This window comes from Selaginella moellendorffii, unplaced genomic scaffold, assembly GCF_000143415.4.
Source record: "Selaginella moellendorffii unplaced genomic scaffold, v1.0 SELMOscaffold_10, whole genome shotgun sequence".
Taxonomy (NCBI): Eukaryota; Viridiplantae; Streptophyta; class Lycopodiopsida; order Selaginellales; family Selaginellaceae; genus Selaginella; species Selaginella moellendorffii.
The window spans coordinates 2,230,213-2,246,689 of record NW_003314271.1 but is presented as its reverse complement, the minus strand read 5'-3'; the positions used below and the strand labels follow the sequence as shown (position 1 = coordinate 2,246,689).

At 47.1% G+C, this 16,477-nt stretch overlaps 5 protein-coding genes across 8 annotated transcripts; 2 read left to right on the top strand and 3 right to left on the bottom strand.

Annotated features, from left to right (window-relative positions):
- The first annotated feature begins 1,328 nt into the window (after window positions 1-1,328).
- On the top strand, window positions 1,329-5,024 carry LOC9631429 (ABC transporter B family member 29, chloroplastic). Of its 2 annotated transcripts, XM_002968508.2 has the most exons (11): window positions 1,329-2,051; window positions 2,111-2,197; window positions 2,262-2,369; window positions 2,425-2,694; window positions 2,753-2,836; window positions 2,886-3,105; window positions 3,156-3,241; window positions 3,297-3,484; window positions 3,537-3,666; window positions 3,721-3,951; window positions 4,013-5,024. In XM_002968508.2, exons 1-10 carry the CDS (start codon window positions 1,344-1,346, stop codon window positions 3,898-3,900), a joined length of 2,061 nt encoding a protein of 686 aa, XP_002968554.1. In that variant the 5' UTR covers window positions 1,329-1,343; the 3' UTR covers window positions 3,901-3,951; window positions 4,013-5,024. The 2 variants fall into 2 exon arrangements, with proteins under 2 accessions (XP_002968554.1, XP_024528943.1); XM_024673175.1 differs by lacking the exon at window positions 4,013-5,024 and having other exon boundaries at window positions 3,542-3,666; window positions 3,721-3,828.
- Window positions 4,921-8,466, bottom strand: LOC9631428 (protein transport protein Sec24B). Of its 2 annotated transcripts, XM_002968207.2 has the most exons (15): window positions 8,106-8,466; window positions 7,983-8,042; window positions 7,871-7,924; window positions 7,636-7,808; window positions 7,385-7,571; window positions 7,188-7,333; window positions 6,982-7,136; window positions 6,847-6,928; window positions 6,681-6,796; window positions 6,543-6,629; window positions 6,371-6,494; window positions 6,045-6,319; window positions 5,767-5,981; window positions 5,490-5,713; window positions 4,921-5,427 (listed from the first exon to the last, which is right to left on the bottom strand). In XM_002968207.2, the coding sequence occupies exons 1-14, from the start codon at window positions 8,425-8,427 to the stop codon at window positions 5,508-5,510; spliced, it is 2,202 nt and encodes a 733-aa protein (XP_002968253.1). In that variant the 5' UTR covers window positions 8,428-8,466; the 3' UTR covers window positions 4,921-5,427; window positions 5,490-5,507. The 2 variants fall into 2 exon arrangements, with proteins under 2 accessions (XP_002968253.1, XP_024528941.1); XM_024673173.1 differs by having other exon boundaries at window positions 6,371-6,796.
- Window positions 8,467-8,486: 20 nt separating this feature from the next.
- Window positions 8,487-10,466, bottom strand: LOC9631427 (E3 ubiquitin-protein ligase RHF2A). The gene is made up of 8 exons (XM_002968206.2): window positions 10,246-10,466; window positions 10,087-10,133; window positions 9,974-10,036; window positions 9,820-9,910; window positions 9,432-9,751; window positions 9,234-9,356; window positions 8,736-9,168; window positions 8,487-8,656 (listed from the first exon to the last, which is right to left on the bottom strand). The coding sequence occupies exons 1-8, from the start codon at window positions 10,348-10,350 to the stop codon at window positions 8,591-8,593; spliced, it is 1,248 nt and encodes a 415-aa protein (XP_002968252.2). The 5' UTR covers window positions 10,351-10,466; the 3' UTR covers window positions 8,487-8,590.
- Window positions 10,467-10,680: 214 nt separating this feature from the next.
- On the bottom strand, window positions 10,681-12,430 carry LOC9650345 (calcineurin B-like protein 2). The gene is made up of 8 exons (XM_024673243.1): window positions 12,045-12,430; window positions 11,867-11,949; window positions 11,731-11,790; window positions 11,540-11,648; window positions 11,347-11,480; window positions 11,169-11,281; window positions 11,042-11,105; window positions 10,681-10,908 (listed from the first exon to the last, which is right to left on the bottom strand). Exons 1-7 carry the CDS (start codon window positions 12,181-12,183, stop codon window positions 11,048-11,050), a joined length of 696 nt encoding a protein of 231 aa, XP_024529011.1. The 5' UTR covers window positions 12,184-12,430; the 3' UTR covers window positions 10,681-10,908; window positions 11,042-11,047.
- A 25-nt stretch (window positions 12,431-12,455) lies between these two features.
- LOC9631426 (uncharacterized protein At1g10890) lies at window positions 12,456-13,993 on the top strand. 2 transcript variants are annotated; one of them, XM_002968507.2, is made up of 4 exons: window positions 12,456-12,587; window positions 12,796-12,939; window positions 13,344-13,563; window positions 13,618-13,993. In XM_002968507.2, the coding sequence occupies exons 1-4, from the start codon at window positions 12,487-12,489 to the stop codon at window positions 13,885-13,887; spliced, it is 735 nt and encodes a 244-aa protein (XP_002968553.1). In that variant the 5' UTR covers window positions 12,456-12,486; the 3' UTR covers window positions 13,888-13,993. The 2 variants fall into 2 exon arrangements, with proteins under 2 accessions (XP_002968553.1, XP_024529010.1); XM_024673242.1 differs by lacking the exon at window positions 12,456-12,587 and adding an exon at window positions 12,608-12,732.
- The last annotated feature ends 2,484 nt before the right edge of the window (window positions 13,994-16,477 follow it).

Below are 16,477 nucleotides of genomic sequence, written 5' to 3'. Positions count from 1 at the left end.
TAGGTATTAATTGGGGTTTAAACCCCTACTTATATATAAGAATGGATGGACTAAATTTAATCCCAAATGTACTTAACAAGTGTTGCTGTAATAATAAAAGAAGATTATTTTAGAGGACTACTCAATAAATGACTTTCAATATAACACATTGATGAAACAAGCATATGGTCATGTGTTAACCTCATTACATAAAATGTAAGATTTCTATTACTTAATGAACTATTATACTCTTTCTAATTGTATGAAACTTTATTCACTTAGAAGAATTATTTCCTTTGAAAAGGAGAGACTCCCTATAATTTTCTCTCTACATTTACATAATAAATCTAGATGTGATGAAAAATGAGATAATGATTCCTAAAATATAGCACAACCATCATAACTATTCACTAAATAGTGAGGGTGGACTTTCCCATGAACTTGTGACAAAATATTAGAGTTAGATTCCAAGTGCATAACAATGAGAAAAAGAAATATATACACATGAAATCCTCTTGATAAGAGCAATTAAAACTTGAAAGAGTTCATTTTAAACTCTCTTTGAACAACCATACATGGTGTTTTGCTATAATGACTATTTAGATGGGAGGATTTTTGGCATTGTTACCATGATTGAGGTTAATGGCAAATAAAGATGATTTGATGTTACACAAGTAGAGTATTCTCCAATACTTTTCTTTAATCCCTATGGCAAGGATAAATTTTTTTTGAAAATGAGCTAACACACTTTGTCTTGTATGGAAGATAAAGTAACACATTTCGGCCTTGAGTTAAAAGGTGTTCACAATTCATTTGGAGCTATGAGTTTGAATTATGTTGCAATTGAACACTATTTTGGCACCATAGTCATATTAAAAGTGGAGTGCTCTATGGTGAATTTCATGCACCATAGATTGTAACAAGTGGCTTTAAGTCTTGTGATGGAATCAATTGGGAGATAAGAGGCCTAAAAAAGTAGCATTGGGCTTTTGTGATTATAATAGTCGTGCATTTTTTGTGTTATTTTAGTCTTTATAAAACTTTTAGGAATATACATAAATATTTCATCTCCAAATGATTTATTCCTCCCCTTTTCTTTCTTTGTATTGAGAATTCTTTTTAAAAATAATGCTATGTAGTAGGCTAGAAATCTTCTAAAAAAGTGTTGAAATCTTAAGTATGGAGGACTTTTATTGCTGAATTTGCCGCTCTCAAATCCCATTAATTAAAAGTTGGCCATTGGATCTCTTTCGTTCAACTGCCACTGTCGTTTTGAGTATAATGCTCTCTTTTTGCAAAGAAATGTTAACTGGCAGTTTTCTCTAGGGTATGAAAGGTTTAGGGTTCTTGGTGGCACGCTCTGTATGGGCAGCACAGCGTTCGCCGCTCTTCCCTCCTCCATTGGCGGCTGCGCCCTTCATCTCGATCTCGTCTCTCCATTGCCATCGCAATACAGGAAGGTCGGCAGCGCCGCTCCAGGTCTGTCTCTAGAAACCCGGAGGACGTGGAGGAGGAGGCGCAGGGGCAGAGGGAATGCGATCAGCTTCCTCATCCCTGCGGCAGCATCCTCGTCTCCGATCCCAGCAGCGCCTGGATTATCGTCCCCGCCGAAGGAGAATTTCAGCTTGGATGCCGCAGCATTGCTCCAGTTTTTGCCCTTGAGCAAGACCCTCCCCAAGATTCTTCCCCTCCTCCGGCCGCAAATCCCACGGATTCTCAGCGCCTGGGCCTGCGCCGCGGTGTCGGTGTCGGCGCTCTACGCTTTCGTTCCCCAGGTCGGCCAGCTCTCGAGCCTTTTGGCCGCGGGGGATTTGGTCAGTGTTCGCCGAAAGGCCGCCATGGCGATCTTCCTTATCAGCGCAAAGTCACTGGCACAGTACTGGCAGCAGGCTTTGCTTTGGGAGGTTGCTCTTGGGGTGACTTGCGACGTCAGGTGCCATGTCTTTGAGACGGTGCTGAGAAAAGATATGAGCTACTTTGAAGGGCAGAGTGGAGCTGCCAAAGGTGACATTGCTTACCGGATCACGGCCGAGGCGGATGCTACTGGAGAGACTATCTATGCGTTCTTAAAGGTAGCACTGATTTTTATTTTTTTTTCTTGTCGTTAGCTCATCTTGGTTTTGTCTTCTAGATGGTTGTCCCGTGTTTCTTACAGCTTGCAGCTATGGCTGGTCGAATGCTTTCACTAAGTCCCGTGCTTTCCTTCGCAACAGTCTCTGTAAGTTTAGAGAGTTTTACCGAGGATCGTCTGTGACGCTTGTTTATGGAGCATTTCTTTTCAGGTAGTTCCGTGTATGTCTGTGGTTATTGCTATTCTAGGGGAACAGCTTCGGGCCTTGTCAAAAAGAGGTCAAGACAGCATCGCGAGATTGTCAGCCTATGTTAATGAGGTTTGTAACTGCGAGCTTCTGCTGTCTGGGACTGAGGATGCTCGGTTTTTTTCAGGTTTTGCCTTCGATGCTAATCGTCAAAGCTTGCGCGGCGGAATCTTACGAAGACGAACGGTTTAAGAGGCTTGCTGTTATTGATCGGCAGGCTCATCTCATGAAGAAGAAGATGAAGGCTTTTATTCCAGAGATTATCACTGGGGCTTACGCAGCAACTGGAGTTGTTCTATTCGCTCTGGGAGCATGGGTTATCTCTAAAGGCAACTTCGACGGGACTGGCATGGTGTCCTTCATCACATCTCTGGTGCTTCTTATTGAGCCTATCCAGGTAGATTTGTTCCTTGACTGTGTTTTTTTTTATCAAAATCTAGAAGTTGTGAATGCAGCAAATTGGAAAAGCGTACAATGAGATGAAACAAGGAGAGCCGGCAGTGGAGCGATTGTTTGACTTGACTTCGTCGTTTCCAAAGGCAAGTTCCTGTCAATCTAAGCAGCGTCACTTACGGTATTTTGGTGCAGATTCTTGACGAAGAGGCATCTCGTAGGCACTTGAAGAATGTGATCGGCGATGTCGTGTTTGACAACGTATGTTTTAGTTATGGGGCTACATCACCACGGGTTCTGCAAAACATTAATTTTCACGTGTGTGCTGGTGAAACTGTTGCTCTCGTTGGACCATCTGGCGGTGGAAAGACCACACTGGCAAAGTTGCTACTGCGTTTGTACGAGCCTACGCAAGGTATGAGTGGTGCGTATGAAGGATTTCGCAGTAAACTTTTGATGTAACAGGAAATATTCTAATTGATGGGGAAAATATACAAGGTGTTTCTTTGGAAAGCTTGCGGCAACAAGTCGCGATTGTTCCACAAGAAACTGTAAGATCTTGTTGAACCACTGTGTAACAGATTAATGATCTTTTTATGGGGGCAGGCACTCTTTACGGGAACTGTGATGGAAAACATAGCTTATGGGGTGATGTCGAACGACATCGACATGAAAAGAGTGGAACGGGCTGCGACGATGGCCAACGCCGACGAGTTTATCAGGAGATTACCAGATGGTTACGAAACTAATCTCGGCGAGCGGGGCTCAAGCTTAAGTGGAGGTCAGCGCCAAAGGTATGCCATGCTTGTTTCCTTCTTTTACATTTTCTAAGCAGCGGATATGCAGAATAGCTATAGCGCGAGCAATATATCATGGGCCGTCGATCCTCATCCTTGACGAGGCAACATCAGCGCTGGACAACCGGTCCGAAAAGCTTGTGAGGGAAGCGTTGGAACAGCTGATGATTGGCCGGACCGTAAGTTTTTCATCGTGATATCTCATTCGAGTGCTCAGCAAAAGTTTGACGCAGGTGTTCATCATAGCTCACAGGCTGGAGACGGTCCAAAAGGCCGCGAGAATTTTCCTCCTTGACGGTGGCAAGTTGGTGGAGGAAGGAACGCACTCGTCACTCATAGCCCGAGGCGGGCAGTACGCGTCCCTGTTTAGCGCCGGCAGGGACGACATAAGGCCACAACTAACAGCCAAATGAGCACGACAAGCAGGAGAAAAGGCGATACAAGTTTTGTCCGATCGGTTACAGGTACGATGGTTTGCTTCAATTCAAGCTTAGATTGACTCTTAACTGGATTATCGCCTTGCAGAGAAGGCTAGAAAGAGTACACTTTTAAAGCTTGTACGATGATTAGCGATGGTGTCACTGTCTCTCGAGACACTTCACGCTGCAAACCCACCGCGGCGGTGCGCTGTTACAAGAGTCTCATTGGTAGGTTGCCAGATCCATTGACAAAGAACAATCTGGCCAAGAACAATCAAGGCAGCGAAAGAAATATGACTAGTCGGTGATCTCTCTGGAATGCGTAGCGGCATCGCGTATGACCTGTTTGATATTTGGAAAATAAAGGGTCTTTGTCCATAGTGTGGGCTATAGCCTTGGGAAGAACACAGACAAACAAGGGAGAAAGAGTGGTGCTCGTTGATCGCGAAGATACCGAGGTTTGGACGGCGCGGATATAAAAAGCCCCATCGCGCCGTTGGCTTGAGCTCCATTTGCGAGAGAAGAGGGAGGAAGAGAGGCGAAGAAAGGCGCGCGCGCTCCAAGTTTCTTGGGAGGAAGACTCGATCAATGCGGCTGGGTTTCTGGGCTTAGATCCCATCCAAGGACGCTAGAATGGATTCGATCGATCCGGCAGTGGTGGCGCAGTTCTTCCTGGGGTCCGACAGCGCGCCGGGGAAGAAGCACTACCACTGGCAGTGCAATTGCGCGCTCCACGCGCAGACTGGGCAGTGCGGGCACTCTCCTCCCGCGGGATCAAGCAAGGTAGTGCTGGCCAAGAGCGCCAAGAGCAAGAGCGTGATCGCCAAGAGCGCCAGCGCCACGGATCTCGCGCCGGCGGCGTCGCTGCGCGAGAGCAGCCGGCGGCAGGGATCCATGGGGAACCTGCTGGAGCTGCTGGATCCGCGCAGGAGCCACGAGGAGGTCCGGCGCGTCGCAGCAAAGCGAGAGCCACTGTGAAAAAAACAGACGATCGAAGACGATCAAACTACCTCGTTAGTCGAAGATCGGGAGAGAAGTCAGTCTATAAATTAGCTTGTAGAGAAACATTTAGTATAGAAGTTTACATAGATGTTCTTCGCGAGCTCTTGGAAGAAAAATAAAAAAAAACTTTCACCACTCCATGTTTGCAATAAAAATCTTCCAACAGACTGGACGATCCTGACACACCGCCCAAGAATTTAATGGCTTTCCTCCAAGATCACGAGAAAGGGGCGTCGTCCCGTTCGTTACTCGTCCTTCTTCGTGTGGGAAAAACAGCGTTGATTCTCGGCGACTTTGCCAAAGCAATGCCCTCGTTGATCTCTTTTTTTGATGGTTTTGTCTTGTCGATGCTCCTGGGCTTCACGGGACAAAGGCTCCAAAGCACGAAGACTCGCACGTTTTCTCTCCTCTTCGATGAACAGCTGTGATGCACTTGTTGACGGAGAGCATATTTTCGCTGGCACCACAAGGAGAGGCTGGTACTAGAAGCACCATCATGTCCACGAATATAATAGACACCTGGAACCAAAACCTCACTACCTCGAGAAACGGGAAGCCAGAGACGAAACTGTGTAGCCTACCTGAGAGAGATTGGACGACTATTTCATGTGCTCCAAGACGCTCCTCGCAATCTCGTCCAGGAAAGATACGAAGCCTGTTCCGGTGGGAGCCCCATTGACGTCTTGCTCCTCTATAAGATGCCTTTCAAACGGTTCCACATTGTCGAAGCCAGCCCGGATCATGTAGAGCTTAGGTGTCACGCTTCGCTCTTGCTTGAGCTTGTTTATTAATTCCCGGAGAGCGCCTAGAATCATCGAGATCTTTAAAAGTTAAATCTTGGATGGCACAAAAGCTTACTTTTGTGAGGTGGAGGGAATGAGAGCGCTGGGTCTGCGGTGGACGCATAGTAGACAATAAGCAACGTGTAAGCGTCCAGGAAAAAGATCGGGCTTCCACTGGTTATCAGTGCAGCACGGCTGAGCGAGTGTCTCGGGTAAGCTTGCTTGTCAGGAGAAGTGTAGGACGATAGAAGCGGATAAACAACTCGTACCAAGGAGCTTGGCTCGAGAGCACTGCAATGAAAAATAAAAAAGGAAAAAGGGTGAGACAATGCTGTCAACTATCTTGCATTGTACCTGAAAAGGAATTGCAGATACACTCGATAATCGGGATGGACGCCCTCCTCATGAGGCCGCAAAACTGGATTTCGGAGGAAAGCAAACGCCAGCCTAGGAAGTACTTGTAACGATGGACATTTGGAAAACGAAACGTCTAGCCGAACTGCTGTTGTGGGCTGCCCGAACTGTGCTAGCTTAAGGAGCTCGTTGTATTGCGCAACAAGTATAATCAGCCAGTCTTGTAGTAGGAGTCGTCCTTCCTTGACACCATCCTCCAAAGAAGCGCGAATCGTCTGCGAGACACAACACATTGGAGATCCTCACGCCCGTCAACCAAAACACACCTTATGAGTTAAAATACAGAAGATAGCTTCTGCGTCAGCTCTCTCGTAGAGTTCCTTGTGGTTCCGAGCGATCTCCATTCGTAAAGTGCGTAGCCTCAGCCATCTCTTCGTCGTATATTTTTGCCTGACACAGGCCGACTCAGTTCGTGAGAAAAGGACTAACAGTGTATACCTCTTCGGTGTACTCTCGTGCTCCTCGCTCACGGGCTCCAACGTCGTATACTGAAAAGCAACCTGAATAATGGGAGTGTCCGTAAATCTGAAAGCATCAGGATTTTGGTCATGCAAATTAAAAGCTTTTGTAACAAACCTTTGAAACCCACTAGAATTTCCAAAATCAAAATCATAAGCGTAAGTTGCATGAGGATCGCAACAGATAATATGCTGGACATTTTCATATTGAGGATCAGAAAAGAAGTGGCCATACTGTACGAGCACAAAGTAAGTAGTCAGCGAATCCAGCGCACTGTACTTACTGAGTGAACGGTTTTAAATTCTGGAGAAGTTCTAATGCGTAGTACTCCACTATAGGCACAAGGCCGGCTTAGCATTCGATATCTGAAAAACGAACCCGTCAAATAAGAATGCATCGACAAAAATCGAATACATACAAATCTTGGGGCAAAGTTGATTCTTCGGTGTTGGAGTAGAGAAAAAGCGAGCCACCACTCTCCACACTCAGAAACTTCAAAGAGGCCAGATCTGTGTACTCATTGGTGATGGCGAAAATGTCCACGCAAATGCCCACTTGTACAGCCGTCGCTGCCTGTAATGTCACTGATAAGCGTCTGCACACGAGGCTCGGCTATCAGCTTACCAGCTCTCGATAAAAGGGAGTCTGTTCTGCCAAGAGGATCTTGTCGGCATCTTCTCCCTTGCTTGCATACTGCTCTCCGTAGCGTTTTGTGTCTAGCTGACCAGCTCCATAATCAGGTGCTCCAGATATGAAAGAAAATATCCTCGCTGGGGATGCAACACCATTAGTATGTTTGTTTTTGAACACTTGAAGCTCACCAAAAGCATAAGTAGACCCGTGCTCTGTGCCTAGATAACTCAAAAGAGCGTCCATAGCAACGCCAAATCCACGGCCTCCAATGGGAACTCCCTCGGCGGATTGCCCAGCAGCTGTTGCTCTTTCCCACGAGCTAGTCGGCCGGAGAGTCTCTAAAGCAGCAGCAATGTTTTCTTTGTTCGTTTCCACCTGCGAGAAAACTCTTGGACGTCAAAACTAGAAAAACAATGGTAAGAGGGGAAAGAAACAGTACCGGAGCAAGAAAAGCTTTCAAAGGCATGACATCTTCCAAATCAACAACTATTTTCCCATCCATGTCTGCGGGAATTACGACGTGCTTGACGACAGGGACAGCGCCCTGCACATCATAGAGGCCAATCTTATGACTGTACGTTACCAAACCAAACAAGGATCCAGCACGTATAGCTGTGGAATAGAACCGATCATCAACCCAAGAACTGCTACTAACTAGTAGCGAGGATCGTTACCTTCAAGAGCAGCTAGCAAAGAGTTTTTGACAAGATCGAGGAACTCCTCCGACGCTGTGAGATCAGCTCTTTAGATGGCTCTAGAATGAAAAAGAAATAAAAAAATGTGCACCTGATAGATCCACTGCTGCCACATAAACTGGCCTCAAGTTAAGATCCTGGCTGCCCTCCTCTGCAAAGAAAACTCCACTACTCAAATCACTCGCAATTCTCCCAGGAATCCACCGATCCATACCTTCCAGCTCCAAATCCACAAAGGACGACCTCAGCTCCTTGGCATCCCGGCCAAACCGATCCGCCGCGTCGCGCGACAGGAAATTCCGCTCGCCGCACAGCACGCACGACCACGCCGATTGATCCACCTCGCACAGGAAATTCATGTACCCCCAGCAGCTGTCGCAGCGGGGCAGCGGCGCCGCGCATTTCACCCGCAACGAAGGCCGCCCCGTCTCGTCCTCGGCGGCGAATGGAGTGAGCGTCGCGCCCCACGGCAAGCCGGATGCCTCCTGCATTTCGGGATTCCCCGGGCAGCGCCCCAGCGCGAGCCTCACAGCCATCGCGACGCGCGATCGCGATCGCGATCGATCCAACGCAAAAACCCTAGAACCCTAGAATATTTTTACCTTACGAAAAAAACTCTCGTTATTATTTACATAGTAAGAACCACCAAAACACTGGGTTTAAAATCTTCTCTCTTTTGCTTATTAGAGTGTGGCGCTCTCATGTCGACATAACTAAGTGGATTTGCTGGCCCTCGAGCGAAGGGACAGTGCTCTCCTCAATGTTCTAGCAAAGATAAGTTAAAAAAAAAAACCAAAGGCGCGCGTTAGAACACTCTTGATCAAAGGAGAGATTTTCTTCTTACTTTGGACGGAGCTCTCGCTTCGTCTGTGAGAGACTGAGGAGCAATCTTGCTAGAACCAGTCGTCGTATTATGTACAGCACCTCTGGTGGTGGTGGTGGTGGTGGTGGTGGCGACAGCGTTCTCGCTGCTTTCGTGGCCGGGAGTTTCTCGAGCGATCAAAGCAGCGCTGAAAGTTGTCGTCTCGATCGTAGCAGCGTGATCCTGGTGCTGGGCCGTGCTTGCTGATTGACGAGAAGGATCGGCAGGGTGAGCGAGAGAGGCGGTCGCTCCCGCTTCGTTCTCTTCTTTCTCGACCGAGATGCGTTCGAGAGCTCGGACCATACCGGCGCTCACTTCCCTGGCACGAGCACCAAAATCAGCCATTGTGCTACCATTTCGCATCCTCAATTTGTCCCTAAAGCTTTTTGTTGTTTTAGTGAAAGATTCTTTATACCTGCAACACCATAACATAGCTAAGCTTGTAAGAGAACGAGAAAAAAAAAACTTTCAAACGCTCACCTAGAGGACGCAGCAGCCCATCTTGACTTCCAAGACTCCGAGAAGGAGTGAGTTTCAGGAGATCTTCGGTTGCTATCCGCAGTGGAAGCAGCGGTGAAAGAAACGCGTGGGGATCCTCGAGACCTGCCAGAAGTAAAATCAAGTAAAAGGAAATGCAAGGACTTTTAGCATGCGAAAAGGAGCAGAAGCATTTATCACCTCAAGCTGCTTGAATCAACCGATGACGAGCCACTGTCAGGGGTCACAGGCGAGCCATGAAGGTCTGAAGTAGTAACACTCGGAGTCGATGGAGATAAAGAAAGGCTCCCGGCTGGCACCGATACAGCACCGCTGCTGGGAGCATTCCCATGAGCTGGGACGATCACAAACTGTTGCGGCATATTACCATAAGGAGGCCTAACGCTGGCGGCATTTGCATTCCCATCCCTCCTTCCTAATTGTCTTCTACCCATCGTCACAAACGTAAGATGGCGCATCATACGTTCTTCGAAGTCAGAATCATCACCATAAGCTGCTAGCTGCGATTGTGTAAGAGAAGAAAAAAAGTTAAAAGCATGAAAAGCTTTGAGGCTTTGATTTAGCTTACCCGATGAAGTTCGTAGCCCTCGGGTGGAAAAACACCTATCCTGCTCTGGCGAATTGCCCTTTCATGCTCCACAGCAGCGAGTAATTCTTGGCTGGAAACGAAGTTCGTTAGAAGAGAAAGCTCCAAAGTGACAGCAAAAGAGTAGAAACTATACCTGTTTGGGTCTTTTAAGCTGAGAGCTTGCCAACACATTGGGCATTCTTTACTTCTTTGAGACCTGCGAGAAACCTCTAAGATAGATAAACGAAGGAAAAGGAGAAAACTTACCACTCTATAATGCACTGGAGGTGATACTCATGCTTGCAACACGTAATCTGCAAAGCGGAGCTAAGAATTCGCATAATTTTGACGACACAATCAATCCATGGCTCGCGACATAGATCGGACCCTAGACAATCCAAGCAAAATAATTCGAGGGGGGCGTACCACAGCCGGATCGGCATCGCCGAAGCTCTCCAAGCAGATACTGCAAGCGTCCTCGCAAGCGTCCTGGACGCCGCCTTCCACAAACGCTGCCGCCGACGAAGCCATCGCCCCGCGCCACAAACCCTAGCGCCACACACCCTTCTCTCTCCCTGTCCACGGGGAGGAGAGAAGTCTCCCTTCCTCACTTGATAGGATGATCAAAGAAAGAAACTCAAGACCCGGAATAGTTTGCCGCCCTTCCTTTACGAGGTTTGGACGGCGGATGCGCCACACGACCGTCGGAATCTGGATCCGACGGCTAGGAGCAGCCCTGCACGGCAAACAGTTCCAGAACTTTAAGCATCCAACGCCTGTGATTTCGCGAGCTTTCCGTTACGTGATGCATGGAAATAGCCCATGGGCATGCCCATGACACGTGGACGGCCAAGCCCTTTGTGACGTGGATAAAACACGAGTCATTAGATGAGAGCATCCAACGGTGCCTCGCGTCCCTTTCAAGCATTGGGACCGCGGGCATAAAAATACGAATTTTTCGTAGCTCTTCGCGACAATGTTGTCAACACTCCCTATTCGATACTTGCCTGGTTTTGCACGCTGCCGCATAGAAAAAAAACTCGGCCTGGAGGAGAGATGGGAGATAGTGCTTCATTTAATTCGGGAAGACTGCGAAAGCCATAAACAAGTCAATCGATGAAACGTTACAGGCGATTTCTACACAACTCTTTTAAAGGAGTTCCTCCAAAGAGAAAATGCAAGCAAAGCTACGGAAAAGTTTAAAGGAAAAGAATCGAATCACCTTCACTTATGTGTCCTCAACTTGGGAGTAGAATATAAAGCTCGGGAAAGTAGTGGTGATGTCCCTGGAGTATACAAAACAAACCAAAAGTTTGGGAATCACAGCTAGCCGGAAACTTAAAGCTTACTTCAGATACGGGAGGTTCATGTTTTTCAAGAGCGACGGATGGTGCTGAACGAGGCTCCTCCACTCGTCCTTGTCGATTTTGCCGTCGTGCTTCGTGTCGGCCTCCTCGAAGGTCTGTCAATGAAAAAATTTCGAAAGTATGCGAGATTTGAGGCATGTATACGCGCGTGAGAGAATACCTTATCGATAATGTTCTCCACGACTTCGTCGGATAAATTTACACCAGACTCGGCAAGCGTTGCCACGACCATTCGCTTCACCTCTGATCGCTGGATAAAGCCTTCGTGTCGGAAATCATATAGCTGAAATGCAACTTCACAGCAAAGGAAAACGATAAAAACGGCTGACGAACATAAACTCTAAGTTACTCACAGTCTATTTTTTGATCCACAGGCGCATTCGGATGGAATATCGACAGCGCTCTCGCAAATTCCCCAAAGTCAAGAGCACCATTCCTCTTCACATCAAATAAATCGAACACCTGTAAATGAGCAGTAGACTGTCAAGAAGAAACAAACAAAAAGAAAAACAAAAAAACGGGGAAACACTAGAGTGTCACTTACTCTGTCGGCGAACATACTTTCTTTCCTACTGTTCTTAAACAGCGCCAACTTAAATTCCTCCTGCAAAGATTAGTTTTTTAGTTTACATGATTGAAGAAAAATGCGGAAAGAGCGAATAGAAAACTAAGAAACTCGCCTTGTTGATAAGTCCATCGTCCAGAACCGCGCTGCTTATCTTCTTGAAGAGCTCGTATAAAGCCTCGACCTCGCTGACACCGACTGCGAGAAGAAAAAAGAAAGACCATCAGCGAATTCCAACAATGAATCACACACAGGAAAAATGAAGAAAAAGAAGAACAGAAGCGAGAAACTACATGTAGAGTCTTCGGCGATCGATTTAAAGTCTTCAACGTCATACTGAAGCTTTTCTTCCTTGGACACAAAGCAGCCCATGAAGCAAGCCGAGAGATGATAGAGGTAAGCTAATGCATGGTCAAAGCACCACGACATCATTCTATCCCAATGCGCGCTCGTGGCGGACCTGCATTGGCGCCCAATCCCACGATTCCAGCGTCGATCGAGGGACAGAAGCGCGAGCGAGCGATCGAAATCTCAATACGAAAAAATCCAGCAGAGGTATCGAAAAGAATCGATCTGGGAGTACTCACAATCACCGCAGCTGGGGCGGCAGCATCGCACTGCAGCTCCACTGATGGCGCCCAAAACCCTACCCTAGTGTTTTTTTTGAAAAAAAAGGGAGAAAAGAAAAAAGGAGAGAAGAGAACCCTAATTTCCCCGTTTTCTAGGGCTTGTGGGATGCCGCGCTTGAGTAGATCCTCGTCGCCATCGCCGCCTCCATCGGGCCGGAAGCGCCGATCGCCGCCCGCTCGGCGCAACAGCAGGCGCTCTCCACACAGGTATCGATTTTCTTCGGGGATTTTCTTTCGGGTCGAGCGATTTGAGAAGCTGCCCTCTTTGAATGAATCGTTTGGGGCTGGTCTTTGTGACTGATTCTTCCCAAAGAACTCGTCTTTTACACGAAAACCCGGTGGACGTTTGCGAGTAAACTTCCACTACTGCGAAGAATGGAAAATACTGGATTTCTAACACTCTTTTGTCTTGTAGAACACCATCTCCCAGAAGATCCAAGCGACGCGCTATAAGCCGAAGCCGCTCTCGCTCACCGAGCTATAGATCTCGTAGCCCCGGCCTTAACAAATCCAGACGAGACAGAGACAGAGACAGAGAAGAAGACCTCGAAAAGAAAAGGTTGGTGTGTTTGCCTCTGGCTCTCAGTACTATGAAGAATTCTTCGTCGCCTGTTAGTAGCTACTGAATCCCAAGTCACTGCTGTGGAGGGCAGTGAGCGGTAAGCGTCGAGAAAGAGAAAAGCAGCCATTGAGATCTTTGAGGACCCCCCCGGTCTGTTAATCATGGTTTTGTACAGTGGAGCTCAACTCTTCTAGACACGGTGATCCGGCAGCGCAGAACACTTCGGTGCTCTTCACACCGGGTTGGTTGGTTTCTACAAGAGGTGCTGTGGTGATCTTGTGCGTTTTTCCAGCATCGGTTTCTCTTCGAATGGCTGGAAAACGCGTCTCTGCATACTAGTTAAATCGCATTTGGAGTTGCCTGGCTTTGCGTGAAACATCCTAATGGTTCTATATTACTAGGAGACAGCAAGAGGCCGAGCTCAAGCTCATTGAGGAGGAAACCACTCGGAGAGTGGACGAGGCCATCCGGAAACGGGTCCAGGAGGTGCTGGACTCGGACGAAATCCAAAAGGAAATACAGATGAGGATCGACGAAGGCCGCAAGAAGATGATCCAGGACGTGAACGCGCAGCTGGCAAGGGAGCGAGAGGCCGCCTTGAGAGCTACGCGAACGAAAGAGGTGATTGTCTCATCTCGTTTTTCTTCCTTCCTCTAAAGTTTTCTTCTTTTCCAGGAGCAAGAGCGCAAAGACAAGGAAGATTTGGATCGGATGCTGGAGGACAACAAAAGGAAAGTGGAGGAAGCACAGAAGCGAGAGGCGGAAGAGCGAGCTCGAAAAGAGGAGGAGCGGTACCGAGAGCTGGAGGCGATCCAGCGGCGAAAGGACGAGATAATGCGGAGGAGAAAGCTGGAAGAGGAGCTGGAGCGAGAGGAGCAAATGAAGATCTTGGGCAAGAAGAACGCTCGCCCAAAGCTCTCGTTTGCTCTGGGCCTCAAGGGATGAACAAAGACAAAATTAAGTAACAGAGCTTGGGGAACAATCCGACGGCAGGAAATGGGTTTTTGAAAATGACTTGAATTTGACTATATTAGACTTTATTTGACCTTTATTTGACTTTGTTTGACTTTTGTTTGACGTCATCATTCTATTGGATTCATTGACTTTTGTTTGACTTGCATTGAAAGAGACTTATTTTGACTATCATTGACGTTTTGCTAGTCATCTAGTCAGAATCCATTGGGTCCTCCTCTGCCTCTTGATCTTCAGATTCCTCCCCAACAAACACGGGCGCGCTTTGCGATGAAACTCAGCGCCCGTGAATGCAAATAAGGCGTCAAACACTGCCTTTCCATCTCGTCCTCGAAAGAAGCACCCGCTATCCACTGTGGCGCAATGGCTCTTCCTGCTATAGCAGTATCCCTCGCCAGCGCGTGCTTCTGCTCTTCCACGCGAGTTATGTAGCGGTGGAGCATGGCAGCGTATAACTCTATTGTGCCTCTAAAGGCTTGCTTGTCCAGAACGAATTGAGCAACCAGCCTTGGCACCCAGCCTGTTTTTTGATACATAGATCTTGCACGCTTATGGTTTCTCCAGTTACCCGAAAGATGAACTTGCATACTTCCTTCTCCTGGAAGTTGAAGTGATCAGAGAGTGAATGAAAACGAGTTTACTCACATAAAATCCTCCAGCCGCGGAGTAATACCTCGCCAATTCTTTCAGTACCAGCTTCCTCAATTTGTTTCCGGCAGATGCACAGATGATGAGCTTCACGTTCCTTTTCTGGAGTAACAGAAGAAACTTGAAAGCAGATCTCTTGCCATTTCTCGTCTCCGTACCTTCATCATCAAGCACAGCTCCATCATAAAGAATGATGTGCACAGTCTCGCTCCTCAAATATAAAAATCGGTATTTGCTTTCAGAATTCAAGTCTTGAAGCATCGCAGGAGCTTCAGGGTCCTTGATGTAAGCCAAAACATGCAAACAGCGTTTCACGAGAATTCCAAGCAAAGCTTTCACCCGAGAGCAGTAAGAAGCGATGGTTTGAATTTTGAAACATTATATGAATCAGGATCCTGCAAACGCAGCACAGCCATCAATCAGCCCATGCAGCACGAACTCAAGTTATTACCATTCTCTCTCACTCTTTCCAGCTGCATCACCACCGCCTTAGCTTTCAATCCATCCTCCGTGACACTGGACTGAGAAATACCTACCCCAGAACACGAATGCAACATGTACTGTGCTAAATACCTCTCCGCTGCACTTTTTCACACTCCGAAGATAAAGGTAACCGTGGTGATAAGGCTAACAGTTTTCCCGTAGCCCGGAGGCCATCTTTTCTGTTGGTGTAGTACAATGGTGCTTCCAAATCTTCGACAGCTTGCCAGTATGTATACGACCCATGTAGTGAAACGATGCTACTCCTGAGTAGAAATCTGCATCTGCAAGTTCATGCCACAGTTCTAAATCCATCACATGTCTCCAAGGAGAAACTTGACATCCAGGGAAAAGGTTTCATCTTCATTAGGTCTTGGTAATCTTGCAATTTAAGGAATATCTTTTCTTTTTTATCCCATTTGTTAGCTTGGATCCAGATTTCTCTGGGCTGACTTTAACCATGCTTGCCTTGCATGCTTGTCCATCAGGACGAAGTGTACCTATACACAGCACAGAAAATAGAGAGTTAAAGGTCATACAAACATTCATATATTTGTTATGTACCTCTTCAAACCCAGCAGCATTTTCATATACTGTTCTCAAAGCAATCTCAGCACCTTCATACACAGGGTATCTGCCAAAAAAAAAAGGAGCATAGCTTTAGCAAAGAAAGATTATAAAGCGAAGAAAAGAGAGAAACTAATGTTCAGCTTTTACCCGTAAACTCCACACGAGATGGCTGGAAATGCAATGCATTTGACGCCTTTCTCTCTCGCAAGCTCGAGTGAGTTGCTGTTAAGAGCAACTGGTCAGGCAGAAAAGCAAAAGATTCTACTTAAGAGCTGTTACATACCAGTATGCGTCTCGCAGCAAAGCTGCTGCTTTCATCCTGGTAGATCTGTGATACGTCGGCCCAACCGTGTGGATGATCCGCCGGACAGGCAATCGAAAGGCACTGCGAGCGATCGAAAGAACTTTTGTCCAAGAAGAGATCGAAACTTACGGCGTTTCTCTAGCTTGTCCCACAGGGCAGCGTGTTCTTGGTGCCACCAGAGGCAATGTTTTGCAGGCTTTATAAAGATCTGGTCCCGCCGCTTCATGGATCGCTGCAATGCAAAAGAAAGGATAAGAGAAATTCTGGAAGAACAAAACTTCGCAAGGATCCACACATAATTCTCAAGCTTTTCAAGCTATAGGTGAAAGAATCCATTCATGGACAAAGAGAATGGATGTATGGACAAAGAGAATCTATGACCAAGAAAAGCAATCCAAAAGACCATGATAGAAGAGAAAGAGATCAAGAATCCAGTCCCAGAAAGAAAAGAACGAAGCTTACCTCCATCCACGCCGCCTCCACCAAGCATGAGCTCGTTAGCGGCATTGACGATTGCATCGCTATGGCCATCCTTGAACCAGCGCGTGATATCTCCGCCCT

Excerpts from the sequence above, each read along its gene's own strand:
- LOC9650345 (XM_024673243.1), bottom strand. The coding sequence starts at position 12,183 with ATGATGTCGTGGTGCTTTGACCATGCATTAGCTTACCTCTATCATCTC. Across the intron at positions 11,950-12,044 it reads GATCGCCGAAGACTCTACAT|TCGGTGTCAGCGAGGTCGAG; the intron begins GTAGTTTCTCGC and ends TTCTTCTCGCAG. Across the intron at positions 11,481-11,539 it reads TGTGGATCAAAAAATAGACT|TTGCATTTCAGCTATATGAT; the intron begins GTGAGTAACTTA and ends TTTGCTGTGAAG.
- LOC9631428 (XM_024673173.1), bottom strand. The coding sequence starts at position 8,427 with ATGGCTGTGAGGCTCGCGCTGGGGCGCTGCCCGGGGAATCCCGAAATG. Across the intron at positions 7,925-7,982 it reads GGCAGCAGTGGATCTATCAG|CGTCGGAGGAGTTCCTCGAT; the intron begins GTGCACATTTTT and ends CTGATCTCACAG. Across the intron at positions 7,809-7,870 it reads TTTGCTAGCTGCTCTTGAAG|CTATACGTGCTGGATCCTTG; the intron begins GTAACGATCCTC and ends TCTATTCCACAG.
- LOC9631427 (XM_002968206.2), bottom strand. The coding sequence starts at position 10,350 with ATGGCTTCGTCGGCGGCAGCGTTTGTGGAAGGCGGCGTCCAGGACGCT. Across the intron at positions 9,752-9,819 it reads AGGGCTACGAACTTCATCGG|CTAGCAGCTTATGGTGATGA; the intron begins GTAAGCTAAATC and ends ACACAATCGCAG. Across the intron at positions 9,169-9,233 it reads TGGGCTGCTGCGTCCTCTAG|GTATAAAGAATCTTTCACTA; the intron begins GTGAGCGTTTGA and ends ATGGTGTTGCAG.
- LOC9631426 (XM_002968507.2), top strand. The coding sequence starts at position 12,487 with ATGCCGCGCTTGAGTAGATCCTCGTCGCCATCGCCGCCTCCATCGGGC. Across the intron at positions 12,588-12,795 it reads AGCAGGCGCTCTCCACACAG|AACACCATCTCCCAGAAGAT; the intron begins GTATCGATTTTC and ends TTTGTCTTGTAG. Across the intron at positions 13,564-13,617 it reads GAGCTACGCGAACGAAAGAG|GAGCAAGAGCGCAAAGACAA; the intron begins GTGATTGTCTCA and ends CTTCTTTTCCAG.
- LOC9631429 (XM_002968508.2), top strand. The coding sequence starts at position 1,344 with ATGGGCAGCACAGCGTTCGCCGCTCTTCCCTCCTCCATTGGCGGCTGC. Across the intron at positions 2,052-2,110 it reads CTATCTATGCGTTCTTAAAG|ATGGTTGTCCCGTGTTTCTT; the intron begins GTAGCACTGATT and ends TTTGTCTTCTAG. Across the intron at positions 2,198-2,261 it reads TTTCCTTCGCAACAGTCTCT|GTAGTTCCGTGTATGTCTGT; the intron begins GTAAGTTTAGAG and ends ATTTCTTTTCAG.